We start from the raw sequence: 18,943 nt of genomic DNA on the forward strand, positions 1-18,943 counted from the left end.
GATGAGATGATTCTCACAATGCCCCAAAGGATCAACAAACTCCACAAAGCGAAAGGAAGATCTACCAGATATTAAGTAAATTATAAATATATCAATTCATATGAATATGACTGAAAAATTTCATTTTTTCTGTAAAGGTGGTGTCTATTTAATTGTGACCACGCTGTGTACAGTTCTAGATGCCGGCAGGTGTTGGTTGAGGTCAAACTCTCATTTATTGTCTAGCCACTCTATAGCAGGGGTTCTATTATTTCTGTATTTTTTTGGTGACACATTACCAAAGGGTGAAGAGTACACCTGGCTCAGAAGTGGTGTGGTCTCCCAAACGTGTGTTGTTTTAATTCCTTCTCACACTATCTTTTCCTTTGGGCATTTCCTAAATGGAAATCATCTTCTCACTGGCCCTCTACCAGTTCAATGTAAGATTCTAGCTTTTTGTGGGAGGAGGTGAGATATTGTATCAGAAGCTAACATTTTCCTAAACTGAGAATGTATTTCCGTTAGATACTTAGCTTCTCTCACATTTCCCACCTGTTCTCCACACTTCTGGTGTGTTTTGATGTGATGTGACCAATCTGGTGGTAGTTAACAGGGCACTAGTTACGATAGGGGTAGTGTTGCACTCTTATTGGAGGAGGTTTTCTGCATAATCCTTTGTATTTTAATATGCAGAAATAAGTGGGAGTATTAAGACTAGTGGTGAGTAAAGATTTTTGCCAATAGAGAGCAGTATAACAGAAAGCTTTTGTGAAAGGAGGTTAGTATCTATAAGAAATATGTTTTCAGTTTAGGAAAATGTTAACTTGAACTTGTCAAAGTGCTTTAGTTTTAGTACAAAGAACATTTTATGCTTTATATTTTTAAATATATATCTTAATTGTTTCAATTTCTATATACTGCAGATCATCAAGAAACAATGCTATAATGAAGAAGACATTTGTGTTTCTCTTATTTATGGTTCTTATTTTACCTTCTTTGGGATTAACAAGGTCAGTAGGTGTTTTGTTGTCATGGTTAGTACTTTGTTGGAAATTTGTGATGGTTGAAAATGCAAGTAAAGATTGAAACAAACTTTTGTTAAATTTGCTATTGCCAAGATATCAAACAAGAGTATCTAATAAACATATATACATTATTAATCATTGAATTTTTACTCATGGTAAATGAAACATAATTCTTATCAGAGCCTCTAAAACTTTTGTAATGATTAAATTGTACTCTAATGCCATGAAATAAGACTTAATGTTGGTAAATAATCAATTGATGCTGGTGGTCATAAGGTTAAATGCCAAGCTAACTTTGTGTAGTAATTACCATTGTTTTTATATGTGGAAACATCTGTTTGCTGAGATCTTGCACAGATCTTAAAATATAACGTTGATAAACAGAAAAATTGGCACATGTAGATATATAGATCTTGAAAGTTGAGTTGTTTAAAACTTGAAAATAGCATTGATAACTGGACTAATTGTTGGTTGAGATGTTGCAAAGGAAATATCTGCTGAAGCTTTTTGCCAGATACTAATCATAGCAGAACCGTCTGGAAAATGATCTATAGGAAATAGTACAGCTTATAAAATGAGTCAGATCAACGTATCTAGAAAGGCAATCACTAATTGACATGTCCTTAAGCCAATCAGGAAATGTCATAAAGCTACTATGAGTATGGAGTAACATGGGAGTAAGATGTTTTAAAGCTTTTTGTAATACAAAGAAGTGTTCAGAATTGTTAGGCATATCACATGTAATACAAGAAAGAAATTGTTCTGAATTTTAATATATCATATATAGCACAAGGAACTGTTCAGTACTGTTGAACATATCACATGTAATTCAAGAATGTGTTCAGTACAGTTGGACATATCACACGTAATACAAGAAGCTGTTCAGTATTGTTGGACATATCACATGTAATATAAGAAGTTGTTCCTAATTATTAGATTTATTAGTGTGTAATGTAGCTTTACAGAAAGCTGCACCAGGAAGCTGTGAATTTTAGCATATGATCTTCTTTCATAAGGCTATGCCCATTCCCGGTATGTTTTTAAATGCCATTTACGTTTTTCTTATTTATGTTTGAGGTATGTACAATGTGATTCTTCTTTCAACAATCTTTAATTATGTTAGTATATTTTTCATTGGGAATTTAAGGCCACTTGGGTTTAGAATCTTTCTATTGTGCTTTAATTTTACTTAACTTTACACAGGTTAACACTGTTTTTGTGTGTGGATAAAATATGATGAGACAACACTTTTTGTAAAAATTAGTTTGTATAACATTATATATGCATACATAACTAAATGGATCAGATTTTATTAGTTGTTTATGTGATTTCCAGGACTATATTAACAGAGATCTTGTTGTTATAGTGCTAAAGCTTTCTTGGAGTGGGCAGTTCGACCAAAAAATGAAACTTATCGTTGGGAGTAAGTACAATCCTTTTTCTTCCAAGGGTTTCTAAGTAAAGCAAAATGTTAAAAGAAGGTGGGTTTGAAACTCAATTGTATTAATTTGTGAATTTAGAAAATTATGGAAAGTGGTTAATTTTAATTTGTGGATGTTCTTGTAAAAGTTTTTTTATTTTATTCTAAACCACTCGTAATCTTTACCCAATGAAGTTTCTTACATCCTGATGGTGAGTGATAGTTGCTCTTGTAACTTCCCTACCCTAAACCTGTAAGGAATGGAATTCCATGTGGTAAAGTTAACCAAACCTTTAACTGAGTGGTAATCACACTTCTAATCTCACTGCCTATCATCTCTGAGGTTCTAAACCAGAGTAACATGTTCTGTGACTGATTGAATTGAAACTGTTATATTGCTAATAAATGTGGCATACAAACCAAATGTACTTTAAGAACACAATTTCTTGTGTTATTGCAATAACTTGGTTAGTATAGGTTGAGGTACACAACATTCAGGTATCTGTCTTGAATCAACTGTAATTGTACATCTTTCAGGTGTGTGTTTTTGCCAGATAATGGAGCATTCTTTGTGAATTACATCATAACCTCTGCATTCATTGGAACGGCACTTCAACTCGTACGCTTTCCTGAGTTGTTAATGTATGTTCTTCGCCTCTGCTTCTCAAGATCTATTGCTGAGCAACTTGGCATCAGAAAGGTTTGTTTCTACATCTTGACATGTAGAACACTAACAAAGTGTGAAGGAATTTACTGAACACAGTTTTTAAAAAAGAATGCATTAAGGAAAGAATCATACTGAGATAAAAAACAGTACAAGAACAAATCTAATAAAATATTATGAGGAAGAAGGACATTGTTTAAACACATCAACGAATATAACTAGTTGTTAGGTTTGGAATATTTATTTTTTCATGTAAACTCCATCATATGTTGGAATGGATTTTGAAAATGGGATCACTGCATAAGTGCTCTTTAAATACAGATAAAAGTTGCACATCTCTATGATAATTCCCACACTTACTATGATTTCTTTATGTCATATTTGTATTTCACTTTCTCTCTCTTTTTTTTTACTGTAATTGGTTGAGATGTTATTAACCCTGCAAGAATGTAAGTGAAGTAAATTTGCATGCTTCAAACATCTGAAATGACAGAATTTAGAAAAATCATGGTAGGGCATGACTTTTGCATCTCCCTGCATCACTAGATTTTTACTAGTACTAGTATGTAGAATGTTTGTAATTATGGGATCAGAAAAGCTGAGCTACTGATTTATTTTTCTTGGTCTGTTTTTTTTCTTTCTACTCATTTAAGAAACCTTATTGCTACTTAATTTACTATCACATTGTGTATGTAAACTTCTGCATCATGTGTTATTAGAGCACATGTTGATTGCATTCCATTGAAAATATACATTATATTAGCATGTCTTAATGATTAGCATATCAAACTGCAGATCAGAAGGTCCAAGTAAATACTTAGGGTAAGGTTTTGTCAACCATATTTTATTGTTGTTATGGTTATTAGCTTATATGATCACTTAAATACAATCACTGATGAGTTATTGTTTTTTAATGAAAATGTTTTTAAGGGAAGAAGCATCATAACACTATGAATAGTCCTAAATGTGAAGTAATTAACTTAAGTAAATGGCCATTAGCAGAACCTCTCTCTCTAAAGACTGAGGATCAAATTCCATCCACCACCACCAAAGAAACAGTCATTCATGGTACTTCCCTGTAACTTAGCAGCTGATATCTAAGATACAACTAGTTAGTAATTAGCATCTGGTAATTAAAAGTATTAACTAGTTAATAATTAGACTTGAGTGATTGTATAGGCTACTAACAATGACAATAAGAGAAAAGGTCCAAGGTTTGAGCCCATTAAACTAAGATCAGCCAGCAGAAGTTGCTGATTGTTTAACCTCTGTCTGTTCAGCAGTTGTAAAGTAAGAATGGCAAAACCTGAATCTTAGGACTTGTGATACTATGGGCTAGTTTAACCCATGTGTTGCTTAAGGTATGGCTCAGGTTGAAGATACCAAGCTTATACATTAAAGCTTCCAGTCATTCTCCAAATATGGGAATAAATATTACCACCAATTATGTAAAGGGTATTGTTGAATGTATTGTTCTTTTCACAATAAGTAATTCTTTAAAGTTGATTATGTGCTCAGTGTGTTTGTGATATTATGTGTACATGAAAGCTAAAAATGTTTCTTTCAGGCAGTCCTATGGGAATTTGAATTTGGAGTGCAATATGCTTGGTTTTTACTCATCTTTGCCATGGTGATTATCTACTGCTTGCCATGTCCTTTAATTGCACCATTTGGTAAGATCAGTACACCTTTACTGATATAGAACAATACACCAAAATCATATCTTCACTACTCATTTGAATTTCATACAATAGTACTTACAGTTTGATGCAGCTATGCCAGGTTGTGTCTTTAACTCTCTCAATATGGACAGGTTAAAGAGCATGCCATGATATTTTAGTTATTTTTAAAATCTAGTTAAACAACTTTATTATCACTGTATATCAATAAAATTGGCATCAAAATGTAGTTTATATGTGTTTTAATGTTTTGATTCAAAAGAAAATATTAAAAACAAAATACAAAATAACTTTTCTTGTCTTATTGCTCAATTTGTATTGTATTATGCGTACCATACAACATCTAGAGTAGTTAATGAATTAGATGCTGACAAGATAGAATATAAAATAAGAACATCCCACCTTCAAGGGGAAAGCTGCAGTTTTATTGGAAATGTTGAGTAAGTCATTGCTTTGAACAGAAATGAGGTTTTTTAAACTCGCACATTGCTTAGTTAGAAAGCCATAAAAGCTACAATGATTTTATGTGTACCAGTATAGTAATTTGATATGTCAAATTTAATAATATTGGCAGTTATATGTTTGGTCAAATGGAAGGAATGTGTTTAGAATTAAGGTAGAGAAAATAACAGATAAAATACAAAGTTTTAGTGAAAATGAATATTTGATATTTATTTAAAAAGATGTAGAGATTATGCAAATGAAGAAGATGAACAAAAATTTTTTATTCTTAAAATCAGTCAACACTGACTCCATGCCAGTTCTCTGATTCCATATATTCATGGGTAAAGTTTTAGTAACAATATTTAATTAAAAATTTTAATTTTTTGTTTACGAAAGACTTGTAATATTTACTCAAAGCTTGAAAAATTTCATGAAGAGACGCAAAACATGTTAACAGTTATAGTATGCAACTCTTTGGGGTCACATGCTCATTTTAATTCAACAGTGAAAAGGTTAAATGAACTGTGATGTAAGAACATGTAAAATTAATTGTATAATCCCAAAGTCAAAAATATTTCAAAGATACAACTGAAAGAACATGCATTTAAAAAGTTATACTTGTTAGTTTGCATTTAACTTTCGGTAAGTTTTGCCAAAATTTCTGTTTTGATTTAAGAAATGTTCTTGATAGAAATAACCAATTGCTGTATATTTTTGTTTATTATAGGTCTGGTATACTTGTGTTTCAAGCACTGTGTGGACCGATACAATATTTACTTTGCTTATGGTGTTTCTAAAATAAACCAAAATATTCACATGTCAGCAATCAACTATGTGGTTTTCTGTTTAATATTGCAACAAGTTACACTCTTCTTCTTTTCACTTCTTAGAACAGGTAGGTATTATTCTATCAATAAACACTGTTGATCTTCCGTTTAATCTTGCAAGAAACAAAGATGCCCACCATTCTGATATTGAACTCCAGATCATACCTTTAAATTACAATTTTTTTAATGTTATGTTGGTTTGGTATAATATAATCCTGTAGCTTTTTATGAGGGGTGAAATGAAATTCACCTTTGAGATTATTTCCATTTAAGCATTTGTACTTTGCTGCTGTATTAAAACCAGTTTTAAATAACACTGAATCTCTGCCAATCAAAAATCTTATTGGTAGGTAGCCCATTCAGAAATTAGGACTAACATATTAGTTTCTTCAAAAAGATGTTGAAATGAAAGCTATTTAGCCAAGTATATGTATCCAAAAAACTACAGAGGGAAAGAGTTCCCTACTGGAAAGCCACCATAAAATAAAAATAAAATAATTGAAAAGAAATAGACAAAAATAAAAAATGTCACACCTAAGTTTACTACCTAAATATTAACCATAAAGTAAAAGCAGAAATAATATCATAAAAAAAATAAAATTCAGCCCAAAATTTATAAATGGCAGCTTGATATGTAGATATTGTAGAAATTTAAGTCTGATTATACTGTTCTTTGACAGTGTATTAAACCCTCTAAAACAAGTGAAAAATCATGCATTTTGTACTTATGATAGATTACTGACATAGAAGGTAAGTCATGTTGTATTTGTGTCTAGATTCAGATTTTTTAGATAACTTTACATCATTTATGGTTGGTATCTCTGACTATGTTACATTAATAATCTTTTTCTTATAACAGGTTAGTATTAAAATATTTCAATCCTCATTTAATCAACTATGTAGTCTTCTATTTAATTTTGTAGTATGTTAGAATATTCCAATGAACAATATAATTTTTTATTTTCTGATTAAATAACATTATAAGCCTTTTTAACTGACATGCTATAAAAAAATTAACGTCAAAACACAAAGTTAAAACAATGTCATTAAAACAAAATTGTTAACAAACCTGCCAATGTTTTGACAGTCTGTTGTCTTCCTCAGTGGCTACTGTGAGTTGTGATTTGCTGTTGGTGACTAAATATGATTACAGTAATAACGCATGGTATTCTGGTGTTATAGTTTGTAATGGTGTCTCTTTTAATGTGATTTTTGGCTCCTACTGTATGGTTTATTGTTTAACATTGCAACAACTTAAGTTCATTTCCTGGAAGAGATGGTAAAGTTCTTATATTCATTTATGCACAACAAATGTATGTGTGTGTGTGTATTTTGTTGTTCTTAATTTTTCTTTACAAATTTTTACAAATTGTGTATTTTTTGTGTGAATTTTGTGGGCTGAAAGACCATAAAAACTTGTTTGTATAAAAAACCACAATGGTTAATTATATAAACAAAATCTTATAGAAGAGTACTCAGAAACATTTTGAAATTTATTTGTTCATTTCAGAAATTTTTAGCATAAATTTTTGACAAATACAGTTTCCTTGAGGAGTTGGAAGATGCAAGACAATACTCTTACACAAGAGGAGACCACCTTTTAAAAGATTAAGGGTCTTTATAATGTTATACGTTGTGACTAGAAAATTGCTTGACAGTGATTGGTAAAATAAATGATTGGATATTAAAGATCTTTTATTTATGTCACATAAGAAAGACTTCAGGAATGAAAGATTTAGAATTTCTTAAGTGAAAACTTGGTATCAGATTGTTTTATTTTGATTATAAATGTTGTTTAGGTTGGAGCAACATCACAATAGTGACCTTATCGATATTCATCTTTACTCTGATGGTCTTCTTCGGGCAGGTCTTCTTTCACTGGTTTAAAGAACTCAGTCCAATAACTTACAAGGTAAGATCTGATAGCCTTCTTCATGTACAGTAGTTTCTCACTGGTTCAATAAACTCAGTCCAATAACTTACGAGGTAAGATCGGATAGCCTTCTTCAAGTACAGTAGTTTCATACTGGTTCAAAGAACTCAGTCCAGTAACTTACAAGGTAAGATCTGATAGCCTTCTTCAGGTACAGTTGTTTCATACTGGTTCAAAGAACTCAGTCCAATAACTTACAAGGTAAGTTCTGATAGCCTTCTTCAGGTACAGTAGTTTCTCACTGGTTCAAAGAACTCAGTCCAGTAACTTACAAGGTAAGATCTGATAGCGTTCTTCAGGTACAGTAGTTTCTCACTGGTTCCAAGAACTCAGTCCAGTAACTTATAAGGTAAGATCTGATAGCCTTCTTCAGGTACAGTAGTTTCTCACTGGTTCAAAGAACTCACTACAGTGAATTACAAGGTAAGGTTTGATATTCTTTGGTAGGTCTTATTGAACTGGTTCAAAGAGCTTAGTTCAGTAACTTTCAAGGTAAGATCTGATATTCTTCTTTCAACATTGTTAAGCAGAATATTCTTGGTGCTTGTTTTTCTTTATTAAAATTGTTATAGGTAATGTTAAATATTACAATTCTAAAGAAGAAGATGAAAAACTTTTGATTAATAACCAAGATCAGTTATTAAACAGTTTCTTTCGATATTGTTAGTTAGAATAACTTTTGGGAGGATGTGGTAGTAAAAGATATTGAACTTGTGATATTGGAAGGTTTAATACTGCATGATGCTGTTGAGATACTGCTTGTTGCTTTATGTATTGAACTGCTTGTAACAAGCAATTCCAAGACTATCAAATGGTTTGTTTCAGTATTTTTATTTTTACTTGTTAGAAAAAAACAGTTTTATATGAAATGTCTGAAATTCATTGAAGAAGTGAAATACCTCTTTAAATACAAAACTATATAATTGTGCATTCTGAGAGTCTGTAAAGTTTAGCAGGTGTCATATATACTGTCGACAGATCCAACATACCCTTGTTAAATTTTTATGATATAGCATACTCTTGTGAAATTTGGTAAATCTAGCATACCACTGTAAAGGTTGGCACATCCAATACAGTACTATTCACAGACTTACGATACTGCAGTGAATGTTGGGAGATATTATATATTTTTGTAAATATATTTTGTGTTCCCAACAATTTTAGCATTCCCATGGGAAATTTGCCATATGTAACATATCACTGTAAAATTTGGCAGATTTAGCAGACCATTTAGAAATTTTGCAAATCTAGAACACCCTTGTAAAATATGGCAGATGTATCTAACTTTTGTGAAATTTTTCGGATATAACATACTATTGTGAAATTGTCAAATATAACACACATGAGAAAGCTAAAAAACACGGATATTATGTAAATAAGTTAGATTTTCAAAGAAAATTAGCATATTCTCAATTGGGTAAGTTTTCAACCCCTTTGCTATGGCAACTCTAAATCAGTTCAGGTGCAAAAAATTAGTTTGAAAGGACACAAAATTAGTGTAACAGTTTCAGTGTGTAACTAAAGTGGTTTAACTTGACTTCAGAATAAATGCATTTGTTCAAGTCACACCTCACAGAGTGATATGACAAACCAACCATAAAGACTAAGGAGCTTTCCAAACAAGTCAGGCATAAAGTGATAGAGAAGCACAGATCAGGAGAAGGTTACAAGAAAATTTCAAAGTTGCTGATTATCCATTTTAGTACAGTGAAGTCCATCATTAAGAAGTGGAATGTGTTTCATATCACCCATTCACTGCCCAGATCAGGCCATCCTTCCAAACTAAGCAGCCGGTGAAGCAGGAAACTGGTTAGGGATGCCACTGTGAAGCCAACAGTGACTTTGAAAGATTTGCAAAGTGGCATATCTGTGATGGTAGTCAGTTTTCATACAATAATATCCCAGTCCCTATACAAAGCTGGCCTGTATGGGCAAATGGCAAGAAAGAAGCCATTACTGAAAAATAATCATCTTAAATCTGCTATGGAGTTTGCAGAAAACATGTAAATGATACTGCAGACATGTAACATAAGGTTTTATGGTCAGACAAGACAAAAATTGAGCTTTTGGTCTAAATTCTAGGTTTTATGTCTGGCACAAGCCCAACACAGCACCTCACCCAGTCAACACCATCTCAATTGTCAAGCATGGTGGTGCTTCTCATCAGCAGGGACTGGGAAGTTTGTCAGGAATGAGGGGAAGATGGATGATGCAAAGTATAGGCAAATTCTAGAGGAAAACTTGCTTGAGTCAGCCAAGAATCTAAAACTGGGTCGAAAATTGACATTTTAACAGGACATTGACCCGAAGCACAAGGCAAAAGTCAAATTGGAGTGATTTCAAAAGAAGAAAATTAATGTCCTGGAGTGGCCCAGTCAAAGTCCTGACTGGAATCAAATAGAAAATTTATAGTGAGACTTGAAAATTGCAGTCCATCATTGATCCCTAATGAATTTGTTAAAATTGGAGCAATTTTGCCAGGAAGAATGGGCAAAAATTATATCATCCCATTGTGCAAAGCTGGTAGGGATCTGTCTAAAAAGACTCACAGCAGTAATTGCTGTCAAAGGTGCTTCCACCAAGTACTGACTTAGGGGCTGAATACTTATGCAATCAGCAAATTCTGATACAGTACATTATCTCTTCTTACATAAATAGCTATTCTCGTTCAGTACTGCCCTCTATATGCAAATTTTTTTTTACGCATGTCATTGTCTTTTGACTCCCCTCCATCGGAAATGACTCATTCCACTGTGTCTTTCATGCAAATCATCACCCTCCACCAATGAGAATGCCACTCACTCTTGTTACGCATATGACTCTCTCTATTCAATTCTACCAGACTATCACTTCTTGTTTGGCAGTACTCATGTTTTAATGTTTAGTTTGTGCTCTCTTCAAGTGTTTTATTTTAATATTTTTCCATATCTTTGTATTAATTTCTCTCCACAAGTTTACTCTTTATTATACAATAATGATATTTGTAACTTGTTCCATTATTCTGAAGTGGAATTATTTTATATTTCAACCTGGTTATGGAACTTATTACTTAATTACAAAAAACTTTTATTGTTTCTGCCAACACAATTGTGTATGATTATTCATTTTGTGTTATGAATTTTCCTTTACCACTTCGGAGGTTTTCTGTTCTATTATTAGCACTTTACACAGGTTTCAGATCATGGTACTCTGTGGGAAGATTTTCAGCTTTACTTCATCGGGAGATTGATCGTCCCATGAACTGACCTTCTTTGGGCCTCGCTTAAATTTGGGGGCCCACACTTTTGCACTACAGTACGCCAACTTTGGAAAGTTTGGCCAGGTTTTGGAATTAGAGTAGAACCAATCAACATATGTCCTCACACACGTATTACGGATGTCTATCGTCTTATCTCAATTATATTCTATCTGTGTTGTGGGTCATGGTTGAGGTACTTGGGATTGTTATGTTCTTTCTCTTCTGCTCTCCCTTGATGTATCTTATTCTGAGGATGTTATTGTGCCTGGGTTGGTTCAGGTCAGTTTAACTGTTGAGGGAGTTGATTTCTCTATGGTAGACATCTTTTCGATACCGGATGTCGGGTTCCTGGATCAGTATATCATTTTCTTAACATGCGCCCTGTTCTGTAGTCAGGGGGTTTGATATCCCCTCTGGTCTCTTGAACTTGAGGTGAAGACAGTATGATCCTCATACTACCCTCGCGTAGATGTTGGTTCTCAGTGGCATGGGTTTTGGATGTAGTTGACTTGCTGAGTGCGGAGTGTCGCGCCATAGCCACTCTACACCTGAGGGCACTTCCATTGGTTTTTCCCACACATGTGGTAGTGTTCCTCTGTTTTTCTGCCTACATATACCACACCTTTCTCTGATGGGTGAAGAGTATACCTGGTTCAGACGCGGTTCAGTCTCCCACATCAGATCTTCAGATTTGACTCTCTCATCTCAAGGTTTGTACTTCTGATGCTTTTGAAGGATATTTCTTTTCTAGGGATTCTAGCTATTTATGTGAGAATAGGTAATGTACTGTATCAGAAGTTATAATTTTCCTATACTAAAAATGTATTTCCGATAGTATCACTCTCCCCTCACACTTCTTCCCCACTGAAAACTGGTGCTTCCACTTTCTGGATAAGTACCTATCAGAAATACATTTTCAGTATAGGAAAATTATAACTTTCAATTTATATATTTTCCTTGCAAGTTTTGCTAACATTCAACCTTGCTCACACATAACAGTGTTAAGTTTGATCATTAGGGTTTTGAATATAACCAACTTCATTAAAAAAGTTGCTTACATTATTTGTATTTCATCAAAATGTGACATTACTGGTAGGGGGTGAATAGTTTTGCAAAGCACTATATGTGAATGTTAGCAGACCTAACATGTGCTCTTATTGTTATAAATGTTGACAGATCTGGCCATATTATTGTGATTGTTTGCAGATTTGATCATACTGATGTGAATATTGGCATACTTTACTTATTGTTGTGATTGTTGGCAGGTCTAGTCATTTTGTTGTGAAGGTACTAAGTATTACCAACAAATCAGCATGGTTTTAACGTTTTATAACAGTTTTTTTATGGAAAAAATGAAGTGCTATGGTCATTCTCATAGTAATAATTTTTGTTTATGATAAGTTTGTATCAGTAAATGATAAGTTTCTTTTACCTGTGTATTGCTGCAGTACTTTCTTCAGATGCTTTGAATATAAAGTAGCAGTTTGATCATTTTTGTGTTTGTATTTATTCCATTCAGAAACTAGGAAAAAGACAGACCTCTAAACAGTTGGTATCCAACCAATCCCCAGTTGAAGAATCACGAGTAAGTTTCTCCATTACTTATTTACATATCTGTTTCCTTTAACTGATATTTTTTTTATATTAATTAATTGATATTAATTTGAATTTTGATGAATATAAAGAAGGATGAGGTTTGGAGTACCAGGAAAGATACTGTTGCTAGATCTTAGACTTAAGTGTATTTATTATTCCCAAGACAGATCCCGAGTTGAACACAGTTACATGGTAATAATGGCTGGAGACGGCTTGAATGGGTAATGAAGAAAAACTTTAATACAACAGCAAATGTACAACGTTTCGACAAGGTTTTGTCATCATCATTACCCATTCAAGCCGTCTCCAGCCATTATTAGTCTCAAAGTGGGTTCCTCGTCATCGAACAGTTACATGGTGGCATCATATTACATATGATCACATAATCAGTGGTTGGCTGATTTTGAAAGTTGATAGATGGAGAAGTATTTTCAACAGGCTAAGCTTATCATTTTCAAGGAATGTATTAAAACTTTTCTCAGATCAATAATGAAATGGGATTTGGCATCAACATTATTTGGAATTCATTTTTTTCAAATTAGTTTTTGCCCTGTATTGTCATTAGTTAACCTTGACCACTCTACAGCTGTTTTGAACCTGAACATACAAGACAATGAGAACAGTTTGATGCATATTTACTGTTTTTTAAGGAAGTCTGAAGTTCTAGACCAAATAAGGTCAACTGTAGGTTAGTGTTACCAAAGGTATAACTTTTTATGTGGTTATTACTTAGCATGTTTTTTTTTTTTGTTGTGGTAAGTGATGCCTGCTGGCTAGACAATCTGATTAGAGATCTCTTGAAACAGAGGTAATTATTTCATAAAAAATAAAAGTTAAATTGCATTCATGATTTTGGACTTGGTTCCATAATCAATAATTTAGTGGTAAATAATTTCAACTTGTTGCTCACATAACATTCGTAGCTTTGCTGAAACATGCAGATAAAGACACATTAACTGGTATTAATTTGTATTAAAAGTTTTTACATATTAAGAGAGTGCTAGTTAAATGATTATTGAACTTCTGTTTTAATTAGTCTTTTGCTCATTCAAAAGGAAAGCTTATTAACAGTTTGTTTTGGTAGATTTAGGAGAAACATTTACAGAGCCAAGTTGACCCTGTATTTTTTAAAAGTACATTTTATTGTTCACTTTTTTCACCCGGTAACATTCCAGTGACATTATGATATTTATCCTGAAATGTTAAAATATTTTATTAAAACCAGCTCAACTTGTTTCAACATCACATCTTAAATGTTGCATTTTTAGGATTATGTACCCTCTGTACTGAAATGGCAGTCGTCTAGAGCAGATGTGTACATCACAAGCAACAATCGTACGTATGGCACTAGTGAAAATAGTGTTCCGGCTACCCCTGATGTGGAACACGCAACTTCAAACCAAGATTCTGCCCAGCTGGTCAGTACTGACCAACGTTACTAAATTGTAAATCATACCTGCTGAGATATTTCTTGTGGAGCATGAAACAGCTGTAATTCCAGTGATTATGTTTCTTGCATGTATTGCTTAACTATCTTGCATATGCTTGATGATTATATGAGTTTTACTTCTGAGCACAGAATATTCACTCAATTATTTGGAATTTAAGAGTAGAAATTTGATAATTATCATAAGATACTTTTCTTAGTTTGAAACAAAATATATTTATTAATTTATTTCTTACCCTAACTAAAGCAGGAGTTGTGTAATTTTTACAAGATCTTTGTAATAGTTGTCATGGTTTTTATTTAGTTAAAATAGTTTATTTCAAATGTTTCAAAAACACAAAATTAGCTTTATCTTTTTATCAGCACAAATGTTACAAACATACTACTTTTTGATAATATTGCTATTTTTTGTATGTATTATTCTTAAATTTACTTAGATGAGTTGTTAGCAACTGGCTGGTACAGTTGAATCTTGTGTTTTATCAATCTGATATTTAAAATTACCTATTTTTTAATTGAAAACCTTATCTTAAAAAGACAGTTACCTAGTAAAGCTAGATCCTTTCATCAAACGTAATGGTGTTATTGTAAAACCTATATTTTGCTGTGTTAAATACTTTTATGTGGAAACTATTTATTTGCCTGGTGTGCATTTATAATAGAGTTTGTTCCCTTTTATCTCATTTGACTATGGAACAGTTTTAAAAGAAAACAAAAAAACAACCTGTTTTATGATTATGTGTAAGATTTCCTATCAATAATATAAGTGTGTGGAGAACTTCAGTGTCAAGTAAAGTTAAATATTAGCATATGCATATTAAAAAGTTCCCTTCTACAGTGATATAGTTACAACTGCAGCTACTTTTTAAAAAACAACAACAAATGTAGGATAAATTTCTTAACCCATTCTATCTATACCTTACACCATAATCCACCTTAACTCTTTCTATTTATACCTTACACCATAATTCACATTAACCCTTTCTATACCTTACACCATAATCCACCTTAACCCTATCTATACCTTACACCATAATCCACCTTAACCCTATCTATACCTTACACCATAATCCACCTTAACCCTTTCTATCTATACCTTACACCATAGTCCACCTTAACCCTTTCTATCTATACCTTACACCATAATCCACCTTAACCCTTTCTATCTATACCTTACACCATAATCCACCTTAATTCCTTCTAACTACATCTTACACCATAATCTACCTTAACCCCTTTTGTCTGCACCTTATACCATAATCTACCTTAATTCCTTCTATTTACACTTTACACCGTAATCTACCTTAATGCCTTCTATTTACACCTTACACTATAATCTACCTTAACTTTGTCTGCATTTATACCATAATCTGCCTTAATCCCTTCTAACTACATCTTACACCATAATCTACCTAAACCCCTTTTGTCTACACCTTATTCCATAATCTACCTTAATGCCTTCTATTTACACTTTACACCATAATCTACCTTAACTTTGTCTGCACCTTATACCATAATCTACCTTAACCCCTTCTGTCTACATCTTACACCATAATCCACCTCAACCCCTTTTGTCTATACCTTGCACTGTAATCCACCTTAATCCCTTCTAACTACATCTTATACCATAATCTACCTTAACACCTTCTATCTACATCTTACACCTTAATCTACCTTCACCCTTTCTATACCTTACACCATATTCCACCTTAACCCTTTTTGTACCTTACACCATAATCCACCTTAACCCTTTCTATCTATACCTTACACCATAATCCACCTTAACCCTTTCTATCTATACCTTACACCATAATCTACCTTAATTCCTTCTAACTACATCTTACACCATAATCTACCTTAACCCATTTTGTCCACATCTTAGACCATAATCTACCTTAAACCCTTCTATCTACATCTTACACCATAATCCACCTCAACCCCTTTTGTCTATACCTTACACTGTAATCCACCTTAATCCCTTCTAACTACATCTTGCACCATAATCTACCTTAACTCTTTCTATCTATACCTTACACCATAATACACCTTAATTCCTTCTAACTACATCTTACACCGTAATCTACCTTAACCCCTTTTGTCTACACCTTATACCATAATCTACCTTAATTCCTTCTATTTACACTTTACACCTTAATCTACCTTAATGCCTTCTATGTACACCTTACACTATAATCTACCTTAACTTTGTCTGCACTTTATACCATAATCTACCTTAATCCCTTCTAACTACATCTTACACCATAATCTACCTCCCTTCTATCTACATCTTACACCTTAATCTACCTACACCTTTTCTGTTTACACCCACCATAATCTACCTTAACCCTAGAATGCCAGCATGGGGTCACTATGATTCCACACCACTTGGTTTTAGTGATTGAAAATTTAATGCTGGCATTCTTGGTTTAACCCCTTCAATCTATACCTTACACCATAATCTATCTTAACCCTTTTTATGTACATCTTACACCATAATCCACCTCAACCCCTTCTGTCTACATCCTACACCATAGTCCAACTAAATCCCTTCTGTGAGATGCATCCATATATTGGACTATTATATAAAATGTAAATTTTAATGAATTTGGATTAAAACGTGAAGAACAATATTACTTTATCAAAACCAAATAATGAATTAACTTGAAAAAGTTAAGTTTGATTTTTATATATTATGGTTGTGAAAAGAATGTACTAAAGAGTAACAGCTTTCATAGAAGATTCAAATGTCAAATATATGTCGTAGTTCTTTTTTCTAACAGGATTGCAACACTAGCGAAGGAATAACTAGTAGCCAGTTCTGATCAAAAATTTGGATTCAGCCTTATATCCATCAGAAAGTAACACAAGGATCTTATTATAGTAAATAAAATTAGTGGTATTTAGTAATTTTGCACATTAGTTATGTATTCTAACATGGAATTGGGCGTTTTATTGTTTGTTAATTTGTAGTGTAAAATATTAAGTAATCACGAGGATATTAATATGTAGTAGATATGGGTTTAAAGAACTTTTATTTAAAACAAGATCCATGAGAATGTTAATCACAATATAAAACTATTGGTAACTGTGTAGATTCAAGTAATTTTCAAAAATTCAACTAAGTAAAGTGTTTTACATACTACTTTCTTGTAGCTTTGTATTACTCATTTAATTTGAAAGCATTTTTTGAACTTTTCAATCTGACTTTTGTTATTGCCATCTGTTATTCAAAAGACTAAACATAAATATGTAAGGTGTTGGACTCTCTCTTTATCAGAAAAAAGAAATGGTATCGTAATTGAACACAAAAATGGATTTATTTATTAAAATTAAAGGTAACCTAATATTTATTTCAAAAATTATCCAATTACAATTTCTAGTATCTCCATTGTTCCAAAATATGCTTATTCGTAGTCACAGAGTCAGTGTTGTATGAGTCTGAGTTATACATTCTTACCTAATTTGTTACAAAACAGGATAATGATGTAAGTCTTGGTATCCAATAATATGTATATTACAACAATTGCTGAGTACTTTTATGATAGATATGGTAAGTTGTATTGCAAGAGATATTTTCAGACAAATCTGTGCAATTATCTTTTTTGCCCAATGTGTTGATTATATTAACTTGCAAAACAGAGACATTACAGTCATTACATTTTAAAATCTGTGTGCTTAGGATTAAAGCCCAGTATTTGTTTAAAAAAAAAAACAGATTTGTTAATTATCTCTTACTCAGAATGGTGGCTTTTCTTATGATGAATGAACTAATGTTTTAATTGTACATGGTGTGTTGGAAAAATTATATTTAAAATGTTTCTTGCTTAGTGATATTAAAAATGGAAAAATAATTTGGTGTGCATGTTTCTATTTGAATTTTATTTTGCAAACGTGCCTATAATCACACATAATACAATTAAGGTATATATATATTTTTCATGTAAAAGTAGTCTAAAGATGTGGTAATTCCGTAAGTTAAAGTGCAGTAGTTGCTTTCATTCAAAGCTCAAGATGTTCACATGATTAGTGTGTTGAGGTTGGAGACATGATGCCGCTAAATACACTTTCAGCAAATAATAATTCAGTTCAAATACCATGACAGCATTTATGTGCTGCTGGGCAGCAGTTTAAAATTAAGGCTGTACCTGATCACTAGGGATCTTATGCTTTGCCGTGTAGTCCACGTGCAGGTTGAAAATTCAAGACGTTCAAATCATTCGGTTTAATAATATTCGTTTTTCATTTACATTTAAATGAAACTTATTTCCTGTTATCTCGAAGTTAACGTTGAGGTTCCGTAATATTAATACAATAGCTGATATTAATAATGGTTGGAGACGGCTTGAACCAACTATTATTAGTCTGAATGTGGGTTCCTCGTCATCAAATAGCTGATATTGTTTATCATCCTACACTAACCTAACATTTATTTATTCAGGTCCTTACATCTACCTGTTTTAGTATGACTTTGAAACTACGGTTTTATTAACTTTACTGTTAGCTCAAATGTTACTTGCAAACTTGAAGCTTTTTTTAAACCCTGCTGGGTTTTCGTACAGACATTTATGAAGACTAACGTACGATTTCAAATTTCTTACTAAATTTAAACAAGGATCACGTGACAACTTTACTGTTACGCAATTGTAGTACACCCTCTGGAACACGTGGTGCGCACTGGATAAAACATTAAA

General features: G+C 32.6%; 1 protein-coding gene across 1 annotated transcript in view; it reads left to right on the forward strand.

The window, feature by feature from the left end:
- LOC106461930 (CSC1-like protein 2) overlaps positions 1 to 18,096 on the forward strand; it is a 94,880-nt gene extending 76,784 nt beyond the window's left edge. Inside the window, exons 16-24 of the mRNA XM_013921796.2 lie at positions 903 to 989; positions 2,371 to 2,427; positions 2,962 to 3,124; positions 4,656 to 4,761; positions 5,939 to 6,106; positions 7,838 to 7,950; positions 12,729 to 12,794; positions 14,074 to 14,223; positions 17,033 to 18,096. Of these exons, the coding sequence (XP_013777250.2) occupies positions 903 to 989; positions 2,371 to 2,427; positions 2,962 to 3,124; positions 4,656 to 4,761; positions 5,939 to 6,106; positions 7,838 to 7,950; positions 12,729 to 12,794; positions 14,074 to 14,223; positions 17,033 to 17,074 (952 nt within the window). The 3' untranslated portion in view covers positions 17,075 to 18,096. The remainder of the gene's footprint in view (positions 1 to 902; positions 990 to 2,370; positions 2,428 to 2,961; positions 3,125 to 4,655; positions 4,762 to 5,938; positions 6,107 to 7,837; positions 7,951 to 12,728; positions 12,795 to 14,073; positions 14,224 to 17,032) is intronic.
- The last annotated feature ends 847 nt before the right edge of the window (positions 18,097 to 18,943 follow it).

The sequence above is a fragment of the Limulus polyphemus genome, unplaced genomic scaffold, assembly GCF_000517525.1.
Source record: "Limulus polyphemus unplaced genomic scaffold, Limulus_polyphemus-2.1.2 Scaffold1060, whole genome shotgun sequence".
Classification (NCBI taxonomy): Eukaryota; Metazoa; Arthropoda; class Merostomata; order Xiphosura; family Limulidae; genus Limulus; species Limulus polyphemus.